The sequence below is a fragment of the Anser anser genome (assembly GCF_964211835.1).
Source record: "Anser anser genome assembly, chromosome: 6".
Taxonomy (NCBI): Eukaryota; Metazoa; Chordata; class Aves; order Anseriformes; family Anatidae; genus Anser; species Anser anser.
The window spans coordinates 7,829,306-7,855,895 of NC_139726.1; the positions used below are offsets into that span (position 1 = coordinate 7,829,306).

The following is a 26,590-nucleotide window of genomic DNA, read 5'->3' on the forward strand; positions in this document are numbered from 1 at the left end:
GCCGCCGAGCTGCCGGAGCCATTGAGCCGCGGCTGATGGCGGCAGATGGGCTGCAGCTGACAGCCCGCCGCTGCTCCCGGCGACGGGGACGGGGCACGGCCGCCCGGCGGGAGGAGCCGCCCCCGCGCCTTAAACGGCCGGGGACCGAGCCGGGGGACGGGGACGCGGCCACCGCCGCCGGAGAGCGACGTTAAGCGGCGGGGGGCGGCCCGCGGAGCGGGGCACGGGCTGCCCCCGGCAGGTAAGCGCCGGCCTCGCCGCTCCCCTCAGCCGCCCGCTTCCCCCTCGCCTGCTCCCGGCAGGGCGCGGCCGGAGGCGGGCCCCGGCCCCGGCACCTGCTGCCGCCCCGCTCCCCGCCGCCGGGAAGCGCCGGGCCCGCCTGGTCGGGGCCCGGGAGCCCCGGAGGCCCCGGCCGCCCTCCCTCCTTCCCTCCCTTCCTCCCGGCTGCCTCCGCCCCGCGGAGCTTCCCCCCCCCCCCCCCCCCGCCTTAACGCGGGGCGTCCGGGCCCTGTTGCTCCAGAGGCAGCGGGTTTGCTTCTGGCAGGAGCACCCTAACGAGCCCTTGGGGTTGTTACGGGGGTGTTCTTGTTCGTCCTCGTTTGATTTGGGGTTCCTGTTGTTCGGCTCCTCTGCACCCATGGAAAAAGGGGGTGGTGCTGGGGGGAGAAGTGGAGCGGGAAGGAGGGCGCCCCAAAATGAGTAGGAGCGATGGGGTGTAAGGGAAGGCAGCGTGGGGTCACCCAGCGCTGGTGGAGAGGCTGCTGGTTGTCACTCGGTTGGCTTTACGCGGGTGTTAGATCTGCTATCCGTCTTCTGAGGTGGGTTTGACCTGAAAATACCCTAAATAAGCTTGAAGAAGCGTGACTGGGCCTTGCAGTTTCCCCATAAGAATAAAAGAACTTCATAAATAACAGCATTGCTAACTTGGTGTACATAAGACCCTTTTTCTCAACATAACAATAAACAAATTTAAACCATTTCAGTCTCGGACCCATAAACGTCCAGCGCAAATTTTCACTTCCCTTAAAAGTGGGTATTTCAGATAAAACCCTTGTTTACCCGTGGAAAGCGAGCGAAGTTTTTAACAAGTGAAGTAACGTTAAATAGACAAGTGATTTACATCGGCCGGGTTGACTGTATACATTACGGGATTGCAGATAAGCTGTGTAAGTAAACAGGAGCGCAGCGCTCTGTTATTGTGCGTGGCTATGGAGATATCATGGGACTTCTTTGCCAGTTAATAGCATGAGGCTTCGTGGGAACTGTTTGATCTGCAGGACTTTTGCTTGGCAGTAGTTTACTTAAGGTTATTACACTCTGTTTGGAGACTCGTATTTGCTAGCCATTATTGCATTCTTAGCTCCAGGCTTCCCAGAGTTACAGGTTAGTAGGTCAATAAAAATTGTGCTGAAATGCTGGAATTGACAGGCTGGATTTTTAAATGTGGTTGGGGAATAACTATGCAGCAGGCGGAACTCTAAGGAATTTTTTTCTGTGGGTTTTGATGCTTGTTAGTGGTGATGAACCAAAAATACTTGTTTTGCCTTGAATACTGAGAATGTTTTTCCATTTTTTTGTTAATACAGGGAGCAAGCTATATAAGCCAAACGCAGTATGCCCTTTCAGGATCAAGTGGCCAGTAGCCCTAGCTGAATTTACCAAGACTTGCTTCCTTTTGCCAGTGATCACTGGGAGTAATGCCGCTGGTATTGGTTGAGGCTTGCCAGTAGCAAGAATAACTGTGTCATCAGGTCCCTGCTACTGCAGATTTACGTGTTCCTTTAAAACTTGAAAATTACCGTGCTGTGCAAGGAAACAGTATGGAAAAGTATATTGTTAAATTGCCATTGCTTAAAAAATACTCTGACAAAATCCTGAGTCTTCTGAATTAAAGCATCCCAGAACTTGCTCGTGAACCAGCGGTGTGTCGCAGAAGCCCAGGTTGGACTCCTCCAGTAGCTGCAGTGCATGGTGCAGTCACAAACACAAATTTCAAGTATTCTGCCAAATACTTGAGACTTGTGATTAACTGTGTGCGCGGAGCAGCTCCATTCATGTCATGCCGTACAATTTACGCGCTTAAAGTGAAGCATATGGCCCCCCCGTGCCCAGCTCAGCAGTGTGCTGACAGTTAAGGATGGGTTGGAAGCTTGGTGCGGAGCTCTGACAGGAAAATGGGAAAGAACGAAACTTCAGGATGGTTTTGGCATCTCTTGTACAGTTTCCTCTCTCGCTGCACATTGTTAAATAGTTCTGATAGGAGCGTTACATCCCTTAGCTCAAATGTAATCAGTTGTATTTCTTGGCACTTTCAGTCTGGTCTCTTTGTCGCGGTGTTTTTAGAGAGTTTCCTCAAAGTTATTCCTGCCTCTGCTTTTTCTCATCTGTGTCTTTCCTGTTAATCGCATGCAGCTCTTAATTACTGACAGGATTTGTTGCTGGAGTGAAGTCTAACTATATGTTTTAATAGATATCTGGTGATGCCTTCTTTCTTAAGCAAAGAACCTCCCTTTCTGTACTAATTCTGTCGTGGTGAACTTCTCCACTCCTGTGCCAGGTCAGGTTGGTTCCAGCTCTTGCAGAGCTGTGCCACTCTGTCAGATGAACCCTTATGCAGAGACGCTGAGTTGCAGAAACCAGGTGTTGTGCATAAATCCACTTCTCACACTGATTAATTTTCCATTTACGACCCTGATTTTGCAACCAGTTGAACACCTGCTTAACCTGAGAGTTACAGCATCAAAATAGATAGGTGACTGGGTGTCAGGTGCGTGTGGAGGTATTTGCAGGATTAAGGCTTGCAAAGATGTGCTGCACAAAAAAATGTAGCAGACTTAAAAACGACAACAAAAATCAATCCCTTTTGCGTTGCTCTTATCCTCAAGAATCATGGTTGGTAGTTGCTATCAGTTTATTTCGTTAAAATGTATTCACATAGTGGGATGGAGCTGTCTTGGGACTGGTATGAAGCAGCAGGAATTGTTTCTGCTTGTGTGCGGAGGTTGGAGCCACTTTTTCCTACTGAATCTGCACAGCGATAAAGTTGAGATTGTCAGAGCGCTAGTGCAGAACTGCCACTGCTCAGAAGTCAGACAATGGAGAGGCAATTGTAATAGTACTTGTCTGAGAAAATCGACCAGGAGCCTGGTAGGTTTTACGTTTGTTTCCATTTTGAAGAAGGTCCAGAGGAATTACTACAGCAGAGTTCTGTTTATTGTTTCTACCTCTGTCATATTTAGAACTCATTTAAATTGTGTAATGGAAACTCTCTTAGGAATGACCAAAGAATTGACAGAATTAGGATATTAGTTAGTGGATACAGACCTAAGCTGATATGGATAGAATTAAAAATAAAAAATAAGGGAAATTCTTCTTTTCTTAATATATTCAAATGATTTAAACATTAAGAGAGAGACTGGGTGTTCTGCCAGCAAGACTTGATATGCAAAATTCTTCTAAAAGCCAGAGACCCTGGAGTTCTCTACTTTGATAACTGATTTTTCTTCTATACTTATTCCTTGAAATGAAAATATGATTTTTTTTTTCAAAAGGAGAAAAGCTTTAAAATACAGAAACTAATGGCTCATAAAGGAGAGTCAAGTACTTCTTCCTCTCTTGCTGTGGCGTATGCACTGACAGTTCACATCTGAAACATAAATTATTCCTCAGAGTAGTCAGAATGAAAGTAAGATCAGGAGGGGGAAAAAACAAGGTATGGAAAAAAGTTTGATGTATCGCAGAAACAATTTTCACCACTGCAGTATGTTGTGAAAGAACAAAAAGAAATACTTTTATTTTTCCCATCTCCCTTCTTAGGATCTCCCTTAAATCTGTGCTGTTATGGGGATCTGAGCCAAACATTTACCAGTTGCTTTCCATATACATCTTTGTTCCATTTTCTAATAACTTTCCTTGCATTGTGTATAACCCCCTTTAAATAGACTCCTGGCTCCTCATGGCCTGTGTTGTTCTAAATAGACAATGCAGCTGTTCTCTCATTACATTCACTTGGATCCTTAAGGCTTTTCAGTTCTTCTCCGTGCCAAGATTTTGCCCATGTTGTTGCTCTAATCCACTACAGGAAGCTAAAATCTTTATCCCATTGTATATTTGCTAATAAGAAAATGTCTTGTGACCGACCGTGTGTACCAATTCCTTGCAATGAGCGATTCTATTTTTCCGAAGATGCTCGATGTCCTTAAGAATGATCAGTCCAGTTTTTGTTGTCACATCATTGCCATGTGTGTAGCTCTTTCTGTGGAAAGAGAAGTGGATCTCTGTTTTTTCCTTTTCTCTTTCTTTGCATTAATTGCTTGTATACCTCTTCTCCACATCCACCATGGATGTCTGCATTCTAGCATATGTTACTAGTCTCAGATACAGAAGCCGAAGTGCACTCTGTAAGATGCTGACCCGATTGACTTGCAACCCGAGGGGCAGATGTGTCTGTAATAAGTATGCAAGACACAATAAATAGGGAATGTAGACCAAACCAGTGTAATAAACTCATCTTCCTCTTCATTTGGGCTGAAGTCTAGAGCTACCAGTTGAGCCATACTCAATATGTGGCACGTTTTGGCCTTCTTTGCATGGGCAATGAAGTGGTTCCTGGGGCCTGCTGAAAATGAGGTGGAGTCACAATCATTCCTGCAGAGGAAGACTACTCCGGGTGTTTGGCTAGGAAAGACATGGGTGACAAGTCTAGGCAGCCACCCATCCTCACCACAATGTTCAATGGTCCCACAGAAGGAAGAAAAACATGGGGCAAGTAGGATGACTCTGTTGTTTTAAGCTGGGGAAGACATAGATCTGTATGGCAAGAAACAGGACCCACAGGCAGCAAAATCCTGGGGAAGATCAGGGCAGGCATTGTGAACGGGTGAGAGAAGGGATCGGGAGGTCAAATGATGAGCTTCGTCTTCTAAGGTGAGGAGGAAGAAAACAGCCGTGTTGGATCTTGGTTTACTTCCTCTTGAAAGAAAGTGATGAAATCGTGTTCAGAAAGAGAACTGCAGGTTTGGAGGAATGAATCAAAGGTAGAGAATACTTAGATGCAGAGGTATGTTCTGTTAAGTTTGAAAAGTAGTACCAGGAAATTGTGAGAACTAGGGAATAAAAAAAATGTAGCAGGACAGTCTGTCGGGTCTTGAGATTCGTGATACAGATGTTATGAAGTGTGAAACCACGTTGTAAAACTGGAGGAAAGGAAATGTGCTATTAAAAGCTGTTAGAAGTCCTTTGTTTTCATTGGGATTTTTCTGGGGTGGAGATACTTATATCAAAGGGTAAATCTTTTTATAAGTTGTTAAATTATTTTAATAAAAGCTAATGCTGGCGCTCATCACTGTAGTATGAATGCACTTAACATAAAAAAGATGATGGCAGTACTCCCTGATGGGTTTACTTCATAGAGTAATGAATAGATACTTGGGTATTTAGCATGTATTTTGTTGGCTGATTTTAGGTTTTGTGCTAGGGTGGAGGTAGGGTAGGTTGGGATGTATCGGTATGTGAGCTTCTCTTTCCCTTGGCGTGGAAAGGCGCTTTTAAAAGGAGATATTTATGGCAATACTTAGATAAATATTATTAGAGTGTGGATTAATCTCCTTAACATCTTCACTCAGCAGTGGTGTAGCTGTGATAGGCTTAAGGATGGGTAAGCAAGACGAAGTTTTCACTCATGGGTGTCTCTTAAGAGATTAATATGGAAAAGGAAGTCAAGCTTTTGGCACATAAGCCCTATTGTCTGCCTTTTTAGTTCTGTTAATCTCCTCTTTTTAATGATGGTGGCACAGCCCAAGTATTTTTGAGTGAAATCCAAGTGAGTTAAAATGTACCTGGCTTGTTTAGTAGTAGTTGGATCAGAGCTCAGTGTGAAGCGTGTAATAAATAGTTTTGCTTCATTCTGCTGCAATCTTACACTGATAAATCTGTTTGAAGATAACAGGTAAATTGGTGAGCTCTCGTGAACCCCATGATTGTAATCTGTGAGCCAAGTCCAGTGTTAAAGTTTGATAGGTGTTCTGTAGTTTAGGCCTACACCCTGCTTTTAGTTGTCTTCTGCCAACAGGCGTAGATACTGTTAAATGCAACCATATTTATGGATGCTTGCTGGTTATCTGAATAATGAGCTACTAGCTGTTAGCCTAGTGCCTCTTCTGGTATGTTAACCAAAATCACACATGCATCTTTTTTTATGAGCTGGTACACCAAATTACCAGCGTTTCAAGCGTCCTTCGGGGCGTTGCGTTTCCTTACCTGAGTAGGCCCACATCCAGGTAGGGTCACTTGGCAGCTGGGAGCACTTGGCTCTTGATTAAACCCAAACCAGGTCTGTGTAGTTCTGACCTGCCTGGGTAGTCCCCAAAAGCCATTTAAGTGAGAATTACTGGTGTGGGCAGAAGATTCAAAGGAGACTTAGCAAGTGTTTTCCAGAAGCGCTGCTGTAACAGGGTATCGCAGTGGGACAAAATGGTGTCGCTCTGTGAAGAACTGAGCTCTGCATGTGTACTTGAGGTGTATATATGCTGCTTCCTTTCATACAGGTACGTTTATGTATGAATTAAATCTTTTACTACTTTCCGAATGCCATTCTTGAAGAAAACCGTATTTCAGAAAGTTTAGGAGCCTGTTACCAAGCCTGTGGTTGCTGCTCTGTGGAACGATTTTGTGGCTGGTGGTGGAAGTTGCCACATGCGTTTGCAGTAGTCGATCTCTGGCTTGTTTGTGTCTTACCATTTGAGTGAAAAACCTTGCATAAACTATCAGCATTCATAAAAAATGATTTTGTCAGGCTGTATTAGAAATCGCAGCTTTTGTTCAGGCTCACTGTATGAGATAAATCCCTTCCAAAAGATAGGTGTTTCAGCTGATACAGTGTGACAGAGTTAAATCAGATTAGAGGTTTCTTCTTTAGCTGCAATATCTATCTAAAGATAAGACAAAATTATTTATATTGTAATAATTAATAAAATATTTTCTATATAAGGAACTGAATCTACACACTGATATTTGAGGTATCTGTCTAGTTTTCCACATTTTATAGGTTCTTTGTAACAGGTTATCATAATAATTATCAATATGGGCACAGTTCATAAGGTGTATATTATCTAACTCTGTAATATTACTATAATGTCCTACTAGCTGTGCTCCCAATAACATCAATGAATACTTTGCTTTAGCTAACATGCAGCCAAGTTGTAAAGGTTGACAATTAAGACTGGTGCCTCTGGCTATCCCAGTGAAAGTAGCGTTTTGATTTTTTTCTTTTAATGTTGTGCTGGGATGAAGGCCAGTTGGCCTCTAAAGATAGTTTCCATAGCTACTGTCCTACACGGAAAGAAACTGCTGTTACAGCATTTTTCCTTTGGACCTTTATAGGTTTTATGCAAGCTGTCAAGACAATTTAATTTTCATCAGATGTATCGGTTATTAGCTGTTGAAAGCAAGGGGGCATGGGAAGGTATATATGAAGAAAAAAGCATTAAACTATTTAAAATATCAAGAGATTTCTTTATGTACACAATATGAACATGTTTCAGATTTACAAAATCCCATTACCGCAGCATCTGATATGCCAGAATGCAATCTACGCTCAAAAGACAAGGTCCTGAAATTGCTCAACTTTATTTCTGAGAATAAGCGACCTGTCATTGATTTTCACTGCTGTGTGGTGTTGGATGTTGGGATTTAGATTTTTTTCATGCCTTTTAAAAATGAAACTTAAAAAAACCCACCTACCTGTCAGAAAAGCTCACCAACTTTCAGAAGTTTAAAATAAAAACTGTTTTGTGCTTCGTATGGATAGAAGAGGATAAAAAAGGCAGTGAAGACTATGGCAGTATGTGGTGTTTTTTTGTTTGTTTTTTTTTTTTTTGTTTTGTTTTTTTTATAGAAAAGGCATTGAGCATGAGCTTGATTCCCGAGGCAAGTAGGGCTGATGCAGCCTTGGTTTTGCTCCTCAGTGAGGCTGCAGGCAACGCCACCTCCTTGCCGGGGCTGGTTCTGGGAGCTGTTGGCATGCCATCAAATTACCAGCCTATACCCCATGCTTCCCCTAGGGGCTGAGGCCGAAGTATGTGAGTACACAGACTGTAATATTAGAGCAGTTTGTGTAAATTTGACACCTCATTCTCTTGTATGAAGTGTTGGGCTGGGCTGTGTAACATCCGAAGGGTCCGCGGGGCGGCAAGAGCTTTTTCTTCCCAGCTGCAGCGTTTGGTGGGTCCTGAGCCCTGCTAGCTCCAGCTCCATGGTGGTCTGCCTCTTGAAAATCCAGCTAGGTGTTTGTCTGGGTCAAATCAGCTGGTGAAGTACGTGTCAGTGGGACGGGCTGCTTGCCTGAAGTCTTACATTACTGCTTGGTATCATGAGTGTAACTTCCTAGGGTATTTTTTTATGCTTCTCTTCATTAATACCTTTGGCATTACGAGGTGCTTGTGTGCATTTTCTTACAAACATTTTCCTCATACAGAGACTGCTGACTGATGTTTTGTTAAATGTTTTGCAGTCTTTGTTCTGCAAGATGCCACTAATTTTAAAGAAAATATGGCTTTGAGAAAGCTGTAAGACATGACCTGTGTATAGGGGAAAATAGGAATTATTTAGTACCTATCTAGAAAATAGTTTTCTCTTTGTCATTTGCACTTCTGAGAGGTTGACAGCTTTGTATTTTTGAGTAAAACTGTGCTTTTTATAGACAAATATAGAAACACTGTCTATAAGGAGGTAAAGTTTTTCATAACATTTTCACAAGATAGTACTGGGGGAAGATGCCTGCTGAATGGTAACGTGACCTCATGTGTCTTGAGAATTCCTTTTTCCTGGCATCTAAGATTTGGAAAAAAAGCATGAGTAAGCTGACTGCAGTAACTGTAAGTTTAGCAGGTAGCTGTGTAACCATTGTGTGCTAGGCCATTGCACTGATGCAGGGTAAGAACTTGTCTGAAAGAGGACATCATAAGAGGTGCTGATGGAAAGCCTGAACCTCACAAACTGAGCCTGTGGTTGTAGGGCAACGCACGACCCTTGTGTTTTGGCCACGGATTCTCAACGACCGGGCTTCTGAAGAGATGAATATGGATGCAGAGTGCAGAACAAAATCCTAACGCTTTGCTTCCACGTGGAATTAGATATTAATAGCTTTCACTATGAAACATGTTTTTAATGGGAAGTGCAGCAAAGAGCATCTGCTGGTAAGGAATAATCTAAAAGCATGGGTTTTTCTGCTTCACTAAAAAAAAAGAATCCTTAACTTGCCCTATAGATAACCTTTTAATGACAGACAAAACTAATTAAGACAGTAGCTTGTTAAGAAAAATATGTCAGCATGGAAGTAATCTTAGCGTATCAAAATATTGTTTTTGCAGCATGATTAAACAGGAGAAGGTATTCTGCTTTGGGGACTTTAAGAAAGGAAGGTGAATGCAAACATCCCCTAGATACCGATCCTCCGAGTTTGGAAAAGCTCTGAACACCCATATTACTAACTCAGAACACTAATAGCATACATTTTGTATTGAAGAGGATGTTCAATTCTTTTAACACTCTTGTAAAATACTGCTAAGAGCCACGGACAAAATTTTCCTCGTGAACCCTGGTTCTTGAGAAGATTGCTTCAGCTGCCTTTCTCACAGACATTTGCCAGTTACTGGTGGGGCTGGGTGTTAAAGCGGATGCTTATTGCAGCCTCATACCGATCCTCTGAATTCCAGGTAAATGCATACCTTTGGTTTAAGCAGCAAATATTCAAGATGTCCATGTGTGCTTTCTGTCAGCTGTCTTGACCTCATAAACTGAAGGCATGACCATGTCATGTCATGGAGTTTACCGGCAAAGTTGATCACCAATTTCATATATGGCTGTTTGTCTTCTTCACTAACATTAGTACTTTAAGTGTAGTTCAACTTAAGCTCAAGATTAGGCTCACCTAGGTAACAGGCAGATGCCCTTTACTGGATTTATTTGTCAGTCTGGCTTTTGCCTGGGGAATTAAATTTTGAAATAATCAATACCTTGATTTCAGACTGACGTTTTCCTGATTCTGTAAATGAGATAATTCTTGAGGTGATGTTACGTGACCACTGTTTGTGGTTTTGATTTTGCTTCCTAGAAAGGTGATGTATCTGGTTAGTGGCAATGACAGCAATAAGTCATTTCAGACCACAATTTATTACTCAGCCTCATAAATAAAATACTGGATTTTTTTCTGCTGTGAAATAATGGCAAGGAGCTCTGTTCAAACATAAAATTGGCTTCAAAATGTTATTAGTTGAAACTGGAGAAATGCAGATTTGCCTAAGTATCTGGTTGACAGTTGAACATCAGAAAATCTGTTATTACTTCAGACAGTTAATATTTAAGTCATTTTTAGTATACACTTAATGTTTGTTTGGAAATGCATGAATGCTAACACATCTTAATCGTGATTCACCCTTACCTTTTAAATTATTTATTTTGTTTGCTGAAATTAAACTTCCGTTGAAGTTGACGCTATTTGAGCTTTGAGAAGCTGGACTCATTCACAGAGCAGATCTTGCTGATGTCCTTGGGGAAAATCATTTAAGATGCCCTAAGAGGGTTTAAGTTGTCTGGGGTTTCTTGAAGGTGTCTGCTTCCCTGGTTCAGGTTTTAAACAGAAAGCTTTCTTTTTTGTCTTTCTCCAGATAGCATTTCCGTGTAAATCGTAGGAGTACACATTTTCATAATTTTGTTAGAATTCTGAGATGCATCATGAGTAATTAGAAAAGTTTTAAATTACAGTTTTGTCCCAGCCTTGTTGATCTGTACTAGCTGAAAGGGCAGCTCACGATGTGCCTGAGCTTATCTGAAAGTTTTCAATTTAACATGAAGTGATCAATGTTTAAAGATTCTGTATTGAAGCAAATTCTGGTCGCCGTATAACTGCGCTCAGTAAAACAGCTTGGGTAAAGCAGGTGGATCTCGTGCCAGTTGCTGTTCAGCTCTTGCATCATCCCCAGACAATTACCAAGGCTGTGATTTGACTGTGTGAATTTAAACGACTTCATAAATACACACAAATACTTTCATTGCTCCAGTAATAATTGTGATGTGTTTTGGATTTAATTTTCACTGTCATTAAGTGTTACACTGGCAGAACTGTCATTAAGAACTTAGTTTCTCTATCTTTACTTGACCATGTTTGAAAGTGTTTTGCATATATTAGCATATGCCGTGGCCATTATTTAAAGTGACAAGGGTAATTTCTGTATTAAAATTAGCCTGTGTGCGTGCCAGCCACTGTTTGATCCAATGCAAATACTGCTCTTTGAGAAGCTCTCCTCGGTCTGGGCGATGGTCCCTGTAGATCCGTGTCCTTCTCAAAGCCAGTCTTTTCTTCTCTTTTGGGTCTACTGAGAGTGCGAAGCTTGAGTTTGAGATTCCAGTTAATCATCTAATTTGTCAAAACACACAATCAGCCAGAGGCCACTGGCTTTGACTTTATCTAGTTGTCTTTTATAGGCGGAGTGATAGAAGAAACAATTATATCATTAGCATGGAACTGATTTTATTGCTGTAAGGCTGCATAAATATGAGTTCATGGATTGGGTTACTGAAGGATGCTTCAGAGTCGTTTTCAGCATGCCATTTTTTTTTCTGGCATAATGAGACATGGTTTAGACCACATAATTTTGTTTAAGGCATGGCAAAGCACGTTCCCGAAGTGGGAGAGTACTGGGGAAAGTCCAACAGTTTATAATTTTTCCAAGAAAATTGTTATGGTATCACTTTTTTCTTTAAATAAACAAGGAATTTTCTGTTAACTTCCTTCCCTGCTTCTCTCCTCTTAACAAAACTAGTAGGTACGCTGAAGTTTACAGGGACTCACGTTTCTGAAATCTAAAATCTAAGTGGTGGTTATTGTCTATCAGTAAATCCAAACCATTTTTATGTCGACATTTGAGAACGTGCGTAGGGAAGAATGCATTTCTTTTATCTGTCTCTTGCTGGGAGCCCAAGCAGAAGGCCCCTGCGGGGCTTGCATTGATGCTCGGCATCTGCCAGGAGTGGGCAGCTCTTGCTGCTGGCTGTTTGCAGGTGGCTCGAGAGCCAACTGTTGCACGCCACTGAGCGAGCTGTTGCTCTGTAAGTACACATCATCCGCTTTACCTTGTACTGCAGGCACATCTTTTGTACAACGATGACCTTGGCAGACTTTATCTAATGTGTCCTTTAACTGTAAAATAGGCTTTTTCCTTCCAAAATTATGAAAAATGGTCATCTGAAATTATTTTCATAATTGGTTTATTTTTCACTGCTGCAATGAAAGCTAATGTGATTGAATAGGTGCACAAGAGCTTTTAATAAGAGATCAAGGATATACACATGTAAAACGGAGTAGCTGATTTCATAGCAGTGCTGCAAGTATTACAGGTATTGCTCATCTTTCAGCATATATGCTCAGTATCGATCAATTATTAAGTTCTGTGCTGCAAACCATATTTCTGTCCTTTTAGTAGCCTTTTCAGTTCCTTCTATTGGACCTTTCTTCAAAATAATTTAAGAAAGCGTTACCTGTCTTGTAAGGTCAGTTTAGTTTTACTGCTCTCACTTTGAGACTTTTTCTTGTTGGGCACCCACAGACTTGTGTGTGGGGTTTCTGTGCACGGTATCCCAGAATGGAAATTTGGAGGCACAAATACATGTGTAAGCCACATATTTCCTGTATGTTTTCCCTCATACAGAAAGCATCAATATGTACCTGGTGGTTTGCTGTATATTTTGACCCATTCTGATTGTTTCCTGGGTATAAAGCACTCGGCAGTACTGCTCTGCAATCAAAGTGCCTGGTGCTGGGTGTTGATGCACACAGTTAATACCCGTGGGGGTTGGCGGTGCTACTGTCCCGCTGCACCCACGGATGCATGCAGCATCTCACTGTTCAGTTTGTTTGCTTTCCTGTAAAGCGTTGTGAGAAGAAATTCTCTCAGCTTACTTGGTAGAGGAAAGCGAAGATGGGATGCGGGACAAAACTGCTGCAGGGACCTGATCCAAGTGTGAGCTGCCTCTGGCCTCGAAACGGAGCCGGTCCCCAGCCTGCATGACTGAGCATTATTCATGAAGCCTTAATAAAAGGATACTGGTAGTCTTGAGGGTGCTAAAGGGAATGACAAGAAGCAACAAGAGCAGTTTAAAGAGTAAAGAAGGGGAATCTTTCTGAACAATTTTGATTCTCTTTGAGCAGAGGGTCATTGTAGATTTGCTAGCTTGTGGCAGAATACTTGAAAGCATTGAACTACTACATAAATAGAAAAAGTCAAGAGGAAAAAAACAGTGAGTCAAACAGAATGAAATCACTTTTATTTTATTTCTTGTCCACCAAGAAAAAAAAAAAGGATGATTTTTCCAAGGTATATTCCAGTGCTTAATTAGAACAGGACATGAATGACAGCAGGAAGGTTACAGAGCATGCAGTAAGTGACACTCAGAGAGAAAAGACATGGTGTTTGTAAGTGCAGTCTGGTAAGCAAAACAGAAGTTCTGACGCTGTGGGCTTTCTGGATGGATTAAAAACATATCACACTGCATAACACCCTAAAGTGATTACAAAGAACACCAGGAATGTGTTATGATGATCTGGGAACAAAGGAGTGGAAAACAGAGGTAAGAGGTCAACCAGTAATGAAGCAAAATCAGATATCCTCTTTGATGTGTAAGTGTAAAACTGAGAAGCTTTGTAGAGAACGAGGAGAAAATCTTTCTAAACGTTGCCACAGCCAACCAGAGAGATGAGTGCATCACTGAGACATAGCAGAAGGGAAGCTAGCTATGAAGACAGCAGTAGGATCTAAGAGCTTGGCTTGTTGTCATATCAGTGTATTTGATTTTTTTGAGCTTTACACCCCTATTTTTCTTCAGTTCTGCATTTGGTCCTTTTTTCTGAAGAAATGTATATACTCCTTGTATTTCATTTCCATAGAAATACAGGAGAAGGCTTAGTGGTTCGTTTATAGGATCTCTGGTTTGCAGGCCCAGTTGTCTACAGCCTTCATCACTCTTTAGCACATTCAATTAAATTAAGTTTCAGAAGCTGGTAGTTCACTAACAGCATGTGGAAAGAGCAATTTGTATGAATGTTAATCGTGGAATTTAAGAGCAATTAGGATTAGGGCTAAGGAAAGATCTGATACTTGTGAAAGGCATACATGGAAGGAACAGACACTAGAAGCAATGGCAGTCTGCTGCTCTTTGCTGCTGCTAGTTTACATCTGAGTAATACTGGTTATGAAGAAATGTTTCCCCTGTTTTCAGCGTTATGTGAAACAAGGGTTCTGGCTTCATCCTGCGAGGGGACCATCATATAAATATCAGTTAGCACCCTCGCAGAGAGCCTCGGGGAATGAGATGGAAGGAGTGAGAATTCTTTCATGCTTTGATGCATTGGTTGGGAAAGTAAAAGCACTGTTGAGCACGATGCATTTTATGTTAATAAACAAAGATCATTAGCTGAAGACAGAAGTGCTGCCAATCCTGAATCTTTCATGAGCAATAAATTCTCATTAAAAATCCTTTAGGGAAATGCATATCCTTTCAGAAGAATTTCCACAGCACATCAAGTCCATGTGACAAATCTCCGGAGGAAAAAACGTATACGAACAACCCATGATTGGGGGATTTGTTAGCTTAACTTTCAAGTCTTTTGCAGAAATAAAGTATTTCTTGATTGTTTATGCCTTTATTTTTCCTTTTTCAAGGTCTACTTGGGAGCAGGCTTATTTTTAAAAAAGAGAAAGAAATACTTTTCTTTCACTGGAAATGGCTGAACCGGGTCAGGTCTCACAGCCAGTTCTGTCTGAGTAACAGTCCGGAGAGTTCCTCGTGTGTCGGGAGACAGCTTCTGACTTCCAAATGTTTAATTTTTGAAACAATTAACACCAGTAAAAAGTGTAAAAAGAAGGAATATAGATAGATAGTTCCATATGCTCTAAGGATCTAGTACTTCAAGCCATACCAAGTCGCCCACCCAGAAACACAAGAGCTGAGAATCCGTCTTGTCTAGAGAACAGCTTCGTCCAACTTAAAAGCAGTCAACAACATGGGAAGTAAAAAGTTACGTGCTCACAGAATGAAACACGCCACGAGGAGCAGTTAAGCTGGGGAGAAGCAGCTCCAGGTTCCCTGCTGGTGTGTTCAGTTTTAAATCTAGAGCAGTGTGAATGAGATGCTGAGGAGAGGCAAGATGCGAAAAGTGCCTTTACAAATGACGGTGCAAGATACAAAGAGGTAAAAGGCAGCAGCTAAGCCAGCACTCAGCTCTGGCCCAGTGCCTCTTTCATTGCCCTCTCTGCCTGCCTGCAGCATAAAGCTGAAACTGGAGACTTTTAGCAGCCTGTCTTATTGTCTCACCCTCCCGTTTAGAGAAATGGAGCTGCTGGACCACGAACTGCTGCAGAACGATGAGCTGGGTTAGTGATGCAGAAGGGGTAGCGTAAAACATGGTTTTCACACTGCCCTGTGCTGGATAAGGTTGTAAGAATGGTGCAGCGACTCAGAGCATGCTGTCAGAAGATGATATACACCGTTATTTTCTTTTTATTACGGAAAAGTGCTAACTGCAGCCCTTGTACTGTGAAAGAAGTCTCAGGAAGAATTTTTGTACAATTTTAGAGTGTTTCAGGGCTTTCATTAAACAGATGCTTTCATTTGCATAACAATTTAAACTATCACCTGGAAAGAAGAACAAGCAGTTATTCTCAAAGTGAAGTGTGGGGATCTATATGCAACTGCTTCCAATGTTACACTTTAAAGTTTCTTTGGCTAAATTAATATTCCAAACTGACTTCTATTAGTCCTTTTCATCTCTTTTCCTATCTGCCCGAACACTGAGCTTTTCCATGATAAGTCTTTGAGAGCTTGGCAGCTTGCCTAATCATACAAATTCGCTCTGTATGCTTCTTGGATTGCAACTTATGGGCAGAAATAATACAGCATTAAATGTGAGTATTACTGTTAATGTAACATTAAAATTGATAAATCAATCACTTATGTCAAGAAATTCCAAAGTTGTAGCCACGCTGTTGAATTTTGCTAAATTGCTTTGCTATCTATTGTGTGGCAAGGATTATAGAAGAGAGATGATGAGGTTTATGGTTAACATATCACTTCTTATAAGAAAAAAAATAACCGTGGGACAGATTCTGTGCTCATTTAGTTGTGTAGTGTGTTTTTGTAGTTTGTGGGATATACCAAATCAGCAGGTTTAAACGGGGAACAAACCTGGGCAGACTCTGGCCCTGCTGAAATCTTCATGTGCTTTTTGACAAGTGTGAGGTTTTCATAATGCTTGGAATATTTTACTTATAATGTGAAAAACTGTGTGTTAGAAGTATTTCAGGGTTCAATACTGTAGTGCTGTTTATTTCTTCTTGAAACTTGGGTGTTTGAAGCGTCATACTTGATGGTGCATTAAAGTAACCATGTGTAATTCCCTTGCCTGTTGGCAGTGTACTGGTTTATGTTTGAGCTGCCTTTTAAAAACAAATCTTTATGTATCTCTCACTACTGTCCCTGGACTTCAGAATTTATTAGGAATTTTTTTCTTTTTTTTTTTTTTTGATAAATTGAGTTTTACCCCCGTTTTCCTCCTCCTTTTGGTCTGGGATTCCAGGTGGAAGGTGTCAGAGGAATACATCTGAAAAAAATGCAGACAAATGCATTCTCTCTTACATGATGGTCACAGGTGAGATGCTCCAGGAGATCTGTGAAATGATCGCTTGGTGTAATGTGTAATCACCCCGCTGGTTTGGCATCACGCCACCCAGACATCAGTCTCTCATCCTATGAGTGTGTGTGCGATGAGGAAGGAATCACCTGCTCGCCTTTTCTTAATCCAGAAACTTCATTAATTGTGGCTGCTACTGTCTGTGTGTCCGGGCAGTGACCAGGTGCTGGTGGCTCTATTTGTTGTCATTCTCATTAGCAGCAGGTTACTAATGAGTGTTAGAGACTGCTATTTAAAAAGCTTTTACCCTTTGTTTGAGGGCTTTTATACAACACCAAAGTTTAAAAAACAGCTCAAAACTTGAGAGGAGAAAAAAAAAAAAGGCACTTCAAAGTCCATGTGTAGGTGTCCCTGGCTGTCTGATGCTGCTGGCCCAAACGTTTACAGGATTTGAGAGATGGCAGTGCTGTGGGGTCAGCGCTGACAGTGGAAGGAGACTTCCCCCAGCATTAAAAAAAATAATAGCTGTTTGAAATGTTGACTGAGATAACAGTGAATAATTAATGCGTGCAGGCTTGCACCCAGGATTCCCCTGTTGAAAGCAATAAACGCCAGAGCAGTAATAAGGATTGTCCGTTTGAGAGAAGATAGTTCTGCTGCAAGCGCATCACTGCCAGCCCCACACGTGAGCTCAGCACCAGCGCTGTGACCGTGCCCGGCTGGCCTCTGCTGCTGGACTGGGAGAGTAATTTGTCACGAAAACCAGCCCGTCGTCACCCGACATGGACTGCTGATAACCTTTCCTTACTGCCTAGCAAAGGGGGCCTTTTGGCTCTTACCGCAGCCCTGCCTCCTCCTGGTGCATCTGCTTCTCACGGTGCTCTTCGCTTCTGACTGCTAACCCAGGGGTGTGACTGAGCCCCACGGCACCCCCTGGTCTCCCATGGGATTTTGCTGTATGTGGTCTCTTGGATGCTTCTGGAGGTAGTTAGACGGCCTTTGAACCTGCTGCTCCGGATTTCACATACATTCAGACCTACTGGAAGTCGGTGAGAGCAGCAGGGGGTGGCTGGTCTATATTTTAGATCACACTTGTACACCCTGTGTTCCCCCCAACACACGCTGTCCCATCCCAAAGGAAGTACACTTTAAGTAAGTTGCTGCCTGTTCGGCTTGTCTGGATTTGGCAGTAACATGTCCCGTGGAAGAGAGCTTTAATGTGAATGATGTTTTCTGTATGCTTATCTCTTACTGAGAAATAAATGAGCAATAAATGGGAGGCTGTGCCTTGCTGGTGGCTCATTGCTGGTGGCTCATTGCATCTATTCTGCTTCTCCTTGACAGCATTGCTCTGTCTGTTGTAGTAACCACAGTCTGCAATTATTATAAAAATAATTAAATAAAGCTCGTACTTTGCTCAGAGTTAAATTCTCAATATTTCTTTGCAAGATGACTTTTTATTGCCAGATCTAGCTAAACTGTTGTGGTGCTAAACAGCTTCAAAAAGAACACAGCGCTGACATTTAGAGCAGGCCAAAATACACCCTTTATGCCTGATCTTCAGCATAGGAAGTTTGTGGCATCGCCAAGCACTGAAGGAGGCGCGGCAGCTCTCCATGCCACCCACGGCTGTCCCCTTGTCAGGTCCCACCAGGCAAGGGACTCGAGACCGGACAGCGCTGTGCTGGAGCGGGACTTGGTGGGCTTGGTGCTGGGGTTTCTGGTGCCTTGGGAAACCAGGGTCATGGCTACGACTGGCTGCTTGGGGGAGAAAATCACTGAGAACTAATTCTAGGTGATAAATAGGGAGTCATTTCAGGGTGTAACGGTTAGGGACACTTTGCAAATTCAGCTTATGAGTTTTTCTCGTTTTGCTGACTTTTATATGATGAAATATATTTTTTCCTGTTGTGAGCTAAGTGTTTATTCACTTTCTAAATCTCCATAGTGTAGAGTAGGAAACCCTTGGTAATTTCTCTGCTCCAAAGTGGTCTGCAGAAGTCACCAAAGCACTCACTGGAATATAGTGTGGTCACTGTGGTTGGACACGAGCGCTAAAAATAAAACAAATTGTAAGAGCAACATTTTCAAGCTTGACTTTTTCCGTAGGTCAAGTGATTGTTTTCCATCTTTGCAAATAGTGAAAGCTGTAAGATGAAAGGAGAAGCCAGGGATTATTTTCTGGTGCAGAACTGGCCACTTCTAAGGGAAATTGCTGCTGAGTGGAAGTTTCCAAGAAAGGATGAAACGTGAAGAAAACACTTTCCTGTTCATGAAATAAATCGGAGAATAAAGAAACAATTAAGTTAGTAACTTGGGAACTGCCATACCTATTAAATCTTGTCCTCTTTCACTCCATGGGTAGGAATGTAATAATTGATAAGGCATAAGAAAAGGTGAAAAATCTGCCTGCGTTAATGTTGAAAATGCAAGATGATGATACGTGCTGGTGTGTAGTGGCCTTGCTGATGTGTGATTAAAGCACGGATGAACAACATCAGGGTTTGGTGTAACCATCCTCTTCTCAGTGGATCATGGCAATTAAGATTCAGTGAAGCATTAACTTGAGTTTCAGGTGATGTCGCGAGGAAATTCTGTGTTCTTGTAGAGTTTTGAATTTGTTCTTTTTCATTGTTAACACTGTAAAATTATTTTTCTTCATTAAAACTGTAGAATCGTTATCTACCACTGAAAATCTATTCTGAGTCTGTAGGGCTGAGGTCTTGGCAAATAGTTCTAATTCAGCACGTCATAATGGAGCCTTTACTTTATGCCTTTATCAAGAAGCTATTTTAAGAAATACCTTTCCTGTGTGAGATGGAGAAGCAACACCATATATATCTATGAACTGCTGACTCTGAGGTTTCAAAATACAAATGAAAGTCTTACTCTAACATTTGGGAAGTTGAACTTTGCTGCTAGAGGTTTCTGTTTGTCTCAGCAATGTAAAACACACACAAAGAAGAACTGAAAGAACAAGGCAGTCTTTCCTGCATCCAGTACCGCTTTTATCGCCTTGTTGGATCTGAGGATATCGGTTACCAGATGAGGAACTGGATCAGCATTCGGTCAGATTTACGTGGTAGGTGGGGGTCTGCGATTGCATCTTCTTGTCTTTCTTTATCCCTGTGGACCTTCGAGAAGTTCAAAGGACGCAGTTCTGCAGTAAAAACCTGAGCTGGGCCGGGTGGCTGCCAGTGGTGGTAGGAGACAGCGCTTTTGTCTGGTGGCTGATGGAGTCTCGCTGGTGGGGAAGAGAGGAGGAGAAACGTCGGTTTGAGGAGAGTTTAGCATGTGCAGGATTATTTAAAACGCTCATGTTTTTCTTGGACTAAATGGGCTTTCCTCAAACTGTTGTTTTTTAGAACAAGCTACTGCAAAATCTAGTTGGGATACTGAGACTTGAAATGTATCTTTCTTACATCCACACACTGAACACTTGCGTGCTTGCTTCCATCTGGAAAGGATATAATTGCATCCTTGTTTGGCTCCTTTAATTATCTCTTTGCAAAGGCCTTGGCTGGGAGTTTTGCCACTTACAATGCAAGTATTCAAATTTAAGAGCATAAACTGTGCTTTCAAAGAACATTTTTGTAAACCTTTTATCATTTGGTAGTTTATCCAAAGCAAACATGAGAAGTTCTCAATGAACATGTTTTAGATTTTTTAAATCCTCAGAAGGACTCTGTTTTCTTGTAGGTTGGCTATAGTTGCTAATTAACTTTGTTAATTAATCATGCTATAGGGATGAAACATGCTTGATTAAAAATAAATAAAGCCATATAGCCACAAAGCAACACTACAGATTTTTTTCCTATTTAGAAGCAAAGATTAAGAAAACAAGATTAACGTTGAAGCTGCATGTCAAACGTTCTTTGCATCCGAAAGGCTAAAGTAGCCGAAAGCTTATTATTTTTGCAGCTCAGTCATAGTAAAAGTGCTTGTCCAATTGTAACACTGGTTAAAAAAAAAAAAAGAAATGAAAACTCTCACTGTGCTGAGGACGAACTGGGTGATTTGGTCGTGCTTGCACACAAAGGTCTCGCTTCTCCCTTGTCTCGTAGCTTACACAAAAACTTCCAGTGCTGCAAATTGGTGCTAAACGCTGTTGGCTCACGGCAGGATTTCGACCACATTTCTCACCCGTGGTACTGGTGTGTATTTACACGGAGGTAATGGGAAGCGGCTCACTGCGGGCAGTGTCCCAAATGAAACTGGATGGACTTACCCAAGGGATTACCGTGGTCTGGGGCACACGGTGTGTCCTGCATAGATGAGGACAACCATCTGCTTCGGGCTGGTGGCCCATGCCCAGCTCCTTCACCCGGAGGAAGGGAGAAAGCGCACTGGGACCCCTCTGAACAGGGAGCATGGAGCTCGCCTGTCTCTGTTTGCTTATTTTTAGATGCTGCTGCAACAGATTGCTCTTCTGCATCCCCTGTTGCAGGTTATCCTGTACATGATAATCTGGTTTATTTGTTGCTTTCTGCTGTTGAAAGGTCGTTCCCAATAGCAGGGGTGTTGTAGGCGCAGTATGGGAACGCCTGGCTCTGCTCTCCTTTGCTGGGAAAATTGTAAGAAGCCCTCTCTGACTCTGACCCTGTAAGAATGGTGAAAATTGGATCTCATTAAGAGCAGCTCTCTTTGCTGATGGAGCTTGAATAGAATTTAGCTTTATAAAAGCTACAGAATTCCAGAAATGTGTAAATAAATCTCTGTTAGAGGTAAAAAACAGAGAGGGAAAAGCAGTTGTCCTCATTCAGGAGGAATAACTAAACGTATGCAGATTGGAAGTACATGGAAGACTGGTTTGCGGGTTTTTTGTTTGTTTGTTTCCCTACATCTTTTCTCATAAAATATCTTCAGGCATTTGTTTTGCAATTAAAAAGTCAACTCCCCCTCAAAGGGTATACTAGCTTTTTCCACTAAAACACATTAGGGCACTGAACCAGCGCAAAAAGGCAGCTGGCTATTTCTAGCAGATGAACTACATTCTTAAAATAGGTTTAACCAATTTTGTAATTTGTGATACTATGTGATAGTGTGACACTGACCAAGCAGGGAAGAGGGAGGGTTACATGTTTTAGAAGCAGTTTGTAGGATACTTGCGTTAAGGCTATGTGTGTTATATTAGTGGCACTCTTCCACTTTCAGTCATTTTTCACATGTTCAAAAAAGCATCTAAATATCATTCTGCACTAACATAAATGCAGCTTCCACAGGGTGGTGGCTGCATTGTGTTTAGGTTTTGCCAATACTCAGTTTTTTCAGCATTGTATACGTTTACAGATCACAATATTACCCATGCCTACTATTACTCTGACCATTTGGGACCTCCTGAACAAGGAGGGATTTTGTTCCTGATGGGTCTCCCACGCCATGGGGCAGAGCCGGGTGCTCCCAGCCCGGCACCCTGCTGGTAGTACATTTTCCATTTAAATGGAAAATTTCTATCTTGGTAATGGTTATGTTCCATTTTACAAATCATTTTGCCAGAAGTTTTCAAAGCTGGTCTTCGTAAAGAATTTATTCATCTGCAAATTTTATGTTTCGTTGTGTTCTGATAAATTTTTCACATGCTAGTAAATTCCTCTGACATTTCTGCAGGGTGCTTTTCTTTCAAAAATAGGTGTTCTTTAAAAATAGCCTGCTTGGAAAAGTGTCTTTGTTTTTCTTAAATCCATTTTAAATTGTGAGAGGTTGCTGAAGTCCCAGCTGTTCCATAAGGTATTTTCTGTTTTGCTGAGCTTCCGAAGTAAATTCCTCTCCTCCTTTCCCCCCCTGCAGTGGCAGGTTCTGCCCCGCTTTGCAGTGTCTGGGTTTTGCAGTTCACATACTTGGTACGTGCTGCATTCTCCCAGTCCATACACTGTGAAAATCTCTCCCTTTCTACATATACTAAAAACGTAATTCCATTCCTTTCTTACAACTTTTCAGAAGAAATTGTGTTGTGATTGCCAAATTCTTAATTAAGCAAGTTAGTTGCTATATGAGTCAAGAGGAAGATTTGGGTAAGGGCCTTATACCAAAAAAATATTAGTAAAAAGAATAAAATTGCAAAATATGTACAGTATGTTTAGGAATTGAACTTTTTTTTTTTTATAATTTTATGCATACATTTACGGATAATTTATCAGTCTTCTATCTTGTGGTAATGTAGTGCAGAAAAGGCTGATGTGCAAGGCTGCAGGAAAACAAATCACACGGCCTGATTTGCATGGTCTGCTTCCGCACCAGCGGCGTGATGAGCTGTTTTGGTGTTTGAACGGAGCAAATGATGATGAGATTCTGTTGATTTATTGTTGGTTCTGTCAGACTGCCACAAAATGAAACAATAACACAGCCGTTAAATACCTCAAAGAAATATGGCAGAGCTCTGCCAGGAGGGTTACCCAAGCGACGTGCAGGAACGCCACCGTAACGTGGATGTGGTGCGTCCTCTCCGCCAGTGACAAATGAAATGCTATTCACACGCTTTTCTTTCCGTAGGGAGAAGCTGTCTGTGGCTCGGCTGCAGCGAGAAGTTGCACAAAGTAAGAGTGAAGGAACCATGGTAAGCTGCGGCAACCGTCTGCTTTGCGATTCTTACTTTACTGCTTCTGTCCAGGCCTTAGGTCCATTTCGTCTTGCTGAAGATGAACACCCGAATATTAAGGCAGTCGTGGCTGTATCGATGGGTACCAACCATGCATTCGTACCTCTGAGGAAACTCAAAGCTCTATCTTGGCTTCTGGGGAAAGCTGCGGTAGCGAAAAGCTGTTCCTATTTCCCTGCTGATGGTGCTTACTGGATTGGGAAGCAAGGCAAGCAAGACCATGAGCACAGAAGGGCAATTTCAGATCAAAATGCCATAGATTTAGTTGCCTGTTAAATCTTGGCCAACTGCAAAAAAATGGAAGAATGCAAACATGGAAACTAAAAAAAAAAAAAAAAAAAGTCAATTCAATCAATTTGTAAATCATGTAATGCTCTTTATATCTTCATTTTTCACACAGCAGTTTGAGATTAGGCTTGTGAGCAAAAATTGAAGTGACTGATTTTTGGTTAACCAGAGCTCTCGATTAATAGAGTGCCTTATCTCTTCAAAACAATTTTCTTTTGGAGCCAACATGTACAGAATGTGCTTAATTACTTAATATCTGAGGAACTCTTCCCATCTGTTAAGAAGCTTGTTTGTCCCTGTCTTTGGGTAAGATGTCATAGGCTTCCATGGGATAATAAAGCAGACAAATTCAAAACCCAAACGAGCTCCCTCAGACGTACTCTGGAAGCTGCTGTTGATCTGAGTGAATCTCATAGTTGGCTGTGAAATAATTTGGGGGCAAAGCTTGTTTAACCTGGTGGAGAGAAGCTGTAGAGGGTCTGCATACTCAGTTAGCTGTGTGATTCAAGGTCCTTAAAATCCCAGCTGCCTCCAGTGAGTGCATTTTATAAATCATTATTAGTGATCGATGCAATGCAACAAGATTTGGAGGGATGTGGGTGACAGGTAGGAGAAACCTGCCATGAACCATATGACGATAGCCACGTGCAGCTCCAGAACAGAGTCGGGGTGGCTGACAGGGGACTCTGCAGGGACAGGAGCCTTGGCAATCCCCACGGCTTGTAGTGAGGGGAAGGAGGGCAGGGGGATTTGCACCGAGCCCCTGCTGTGTGCCAGGCATGGTGCAAGCACTGCCCCAAGACAGCCCCCTTTGGTCTGCGCTGTGGCTGATTTGGCCACCAGAAAGTTTTGAGAGTTAAGCAGTCAGGCAGATTGGGCACTTGGTTATGGTGTGTGTGTTGGGGCAGAAGTTCTCTAGGAACTGAGAAGCAAACTTCTGTCACGTTGAGCTGTAATCCAGCAGTCTATAACCACGATACGACTCCTGCTGACTTCAGACAGGATTTTGCCTCAGGAAGGATGGCAAAGATCAGGCATGGGGTTTAGAATTGCATTTTAGTTTCCAGCATAAACAATTTTCAAAATCTGAAAAGAGCTGTTTACTGTATTTGAAGTGTTTCCTTTAATTTTTTTAAACTATCTTTCCCTTGGAGGCGTAGAACTAATATAATATATTGCATGTAAAATACACTTAGCGGGATAATTCAGAACTTCATGAAATAAGCAACAGTGATTAACCTTCTAGACCTGGTAATGCTTTTGGTATATGTGATTCCAGAGACCCCCTATTTTCAGTAGAAAACCTATAATTTGTAGGTTGTCACTGTCCTGAAGTAATTTATGGTGGAAGAACAGTTGTCATAACAAGTGAACTGCTGCAAGACCTCACTGCCTGACAAATGACACTCAGATTCAAAGACCGTTACAATTCCTTTTATTTACTGTTCAATAACTTTTGCTTATATACTTTTTGGACTCAACTGCACAGAATAACGGGAATCGAGCTTCCTCTGTCCCAGCAGCTCTCAGCAGCTTGGAGACGATAACATGCCTTTGGGAGAGGGCAGCATGGGGCTGCAGCAGGGCCCTGGAAGAGCCCCAGGCGTGGGCTTCTGGCCTTGGTGTTGCACCCACCTGGTGGTTTCACCTCCTAGGGGTCAGGCACTCCGGGTGCCTTTTACTGCGGGCTTGTGAGATTCCTCACATGGCACTGCTAAGCAGAGTGTGATTTTGGATAATTGGTTGCGAGGCTGAGTGCTGTAACCCATTACGAGCTGACAGGTAGCTCCCCAGGGGTGCAGTCTCTCCCCAAGGTAAATATCAGACTGTTTTCCTGCTCTTCCCGAGGGGTCATTTCCACAATTATCCTGCAACTACTGCCGAGGCAGAGCGCGCCTGTAGAGACAATTGCTTTGAAGCAGCTGATGTATGGAAACTTGCCGGTGTCTCAGAGCTCAGAACCGGTAATTTTAATATGAAACACAGCAGTCATTAATTAACATTAATGAACTCAGCTGTGAGCAGTGCGGAAGCAGTATGGGTCCAGGAGATGGAGTATCTGAATGCAGGCGAAGCTGTGGGCCAAGTAACTCAGGTAGGCTGTATTCCTGGGCCACGGAGCACGGAGCCCGCGCCACAGGGTGGTCTCAGGGCACGTTCTCAGGTAAGATGCACAGGGAAATTTTGGAGGGGGATTTTGGGCAGAGCAAGCCTTTGGCTTTGGCCTTTCAGTGAGCTAACGCCTTCATTTGGGAAGGGCAGGGGTGACGGCAGTTGCCGCCATTAGCACCGTGCTGTCTCGCATGGAGCATTATTCGTACACGGTGTGGGGTAGGTGGAAAGCAGCCTGCAGGAAGAGCCGTGCTGCCTCTCCTGCCTCTGCAAACCGCATGAAACATCACCGAGCCTTCTGCAGGGGGCACCTCGTTTAGTACCGTGCCGGTGCTCCTTCCTTACTTCAAAAAAAAAAAAAATTATTTGGGTTTTGTGATACAGAAGGGTCATGAGGGTAAGAAGCAGTGGCATTACACCAACCCACGGCCACTTCTAGGGCGAGCAGAGTCAGAGGGCCAGAGGCGTTTGTCCCTGGCACCGCGTGGCTGCAGGACAGCGCACGGTGCCGGCGGGTTCGGCCTGTCCTGCCTGCTTTCCGTTTGGCGCCTGTTTGATCGCAGTGTGAGAAGGTTGTGCGTAGACTTCACTGTTGCCTTCCCTGCAGGAATCATGTGGAGAATATGCTATTTATGACTTGGTTCCCTGCGCGGGGGGCCGTCAGTTAGTACCTGCGGTACTCGCAGCCAGCTGCTGCGTTTCGCGTGCGGTCCCTGGAAGCCGAGGCAGGGGAGGCTTGTGCTCGCCCTCACCCACCAGCACAGGAACCGCTGCGGCGAGGCCTGCTCGGACACAGAAACAACAACAAACAGTCAACACTAAGCACGTGCTGTGGAACCTAGTTAAGCTGTGATATCTTTGCTCAAGAATGGATTTGCACATCTGTGTAAATAACACGGTGAGTGATGACGGAA

At 42.8% G+C, this 26,590-nt stretch overlaps 1 protein-coding gene across 18 annotated transcripts in view; it reads left to right on the forward strand.

Moving 5' to 3' along the window:
- NCKAP5 (NCK associated protein 5) overlaps nt 1-26,590 on the forward strand; it is a 439,736-nt gene that overhangs the window by 203,304 nt on the left and 209,842 nt on the right. Inside the window, exons 1-3 of one of the 18 annotated variants that reach the window (XM_083841909.1) lie at nt 108-241; nt 23,171-23,214; nt 23,289-26,574. The exons of 9 other annotated variants lie outside the window; for them this stretch is intronic. In XM_083841909.1, coding sequence (XP_083698035.1) covers nt 26,545-26,574 — 30 coding nt within the window. In that variant the 5' untranslated portion in view covers nt 108-241; nt 23,171-23,214; nt 23,289-26,544. Of the gene's footprint in view, nt 1-107; nt 242-1,586; nt 6,546-16,699; nt 19,764-23,170; nt 23,235-23,288; nt 26,575-26,590 lie in introns of those variants that run through there. 8 more of the 18 variants (XM_083841908.1, XM_083841911.1, XM_083841910.1 and 5 more) reach the window with 8 other exon arrangements.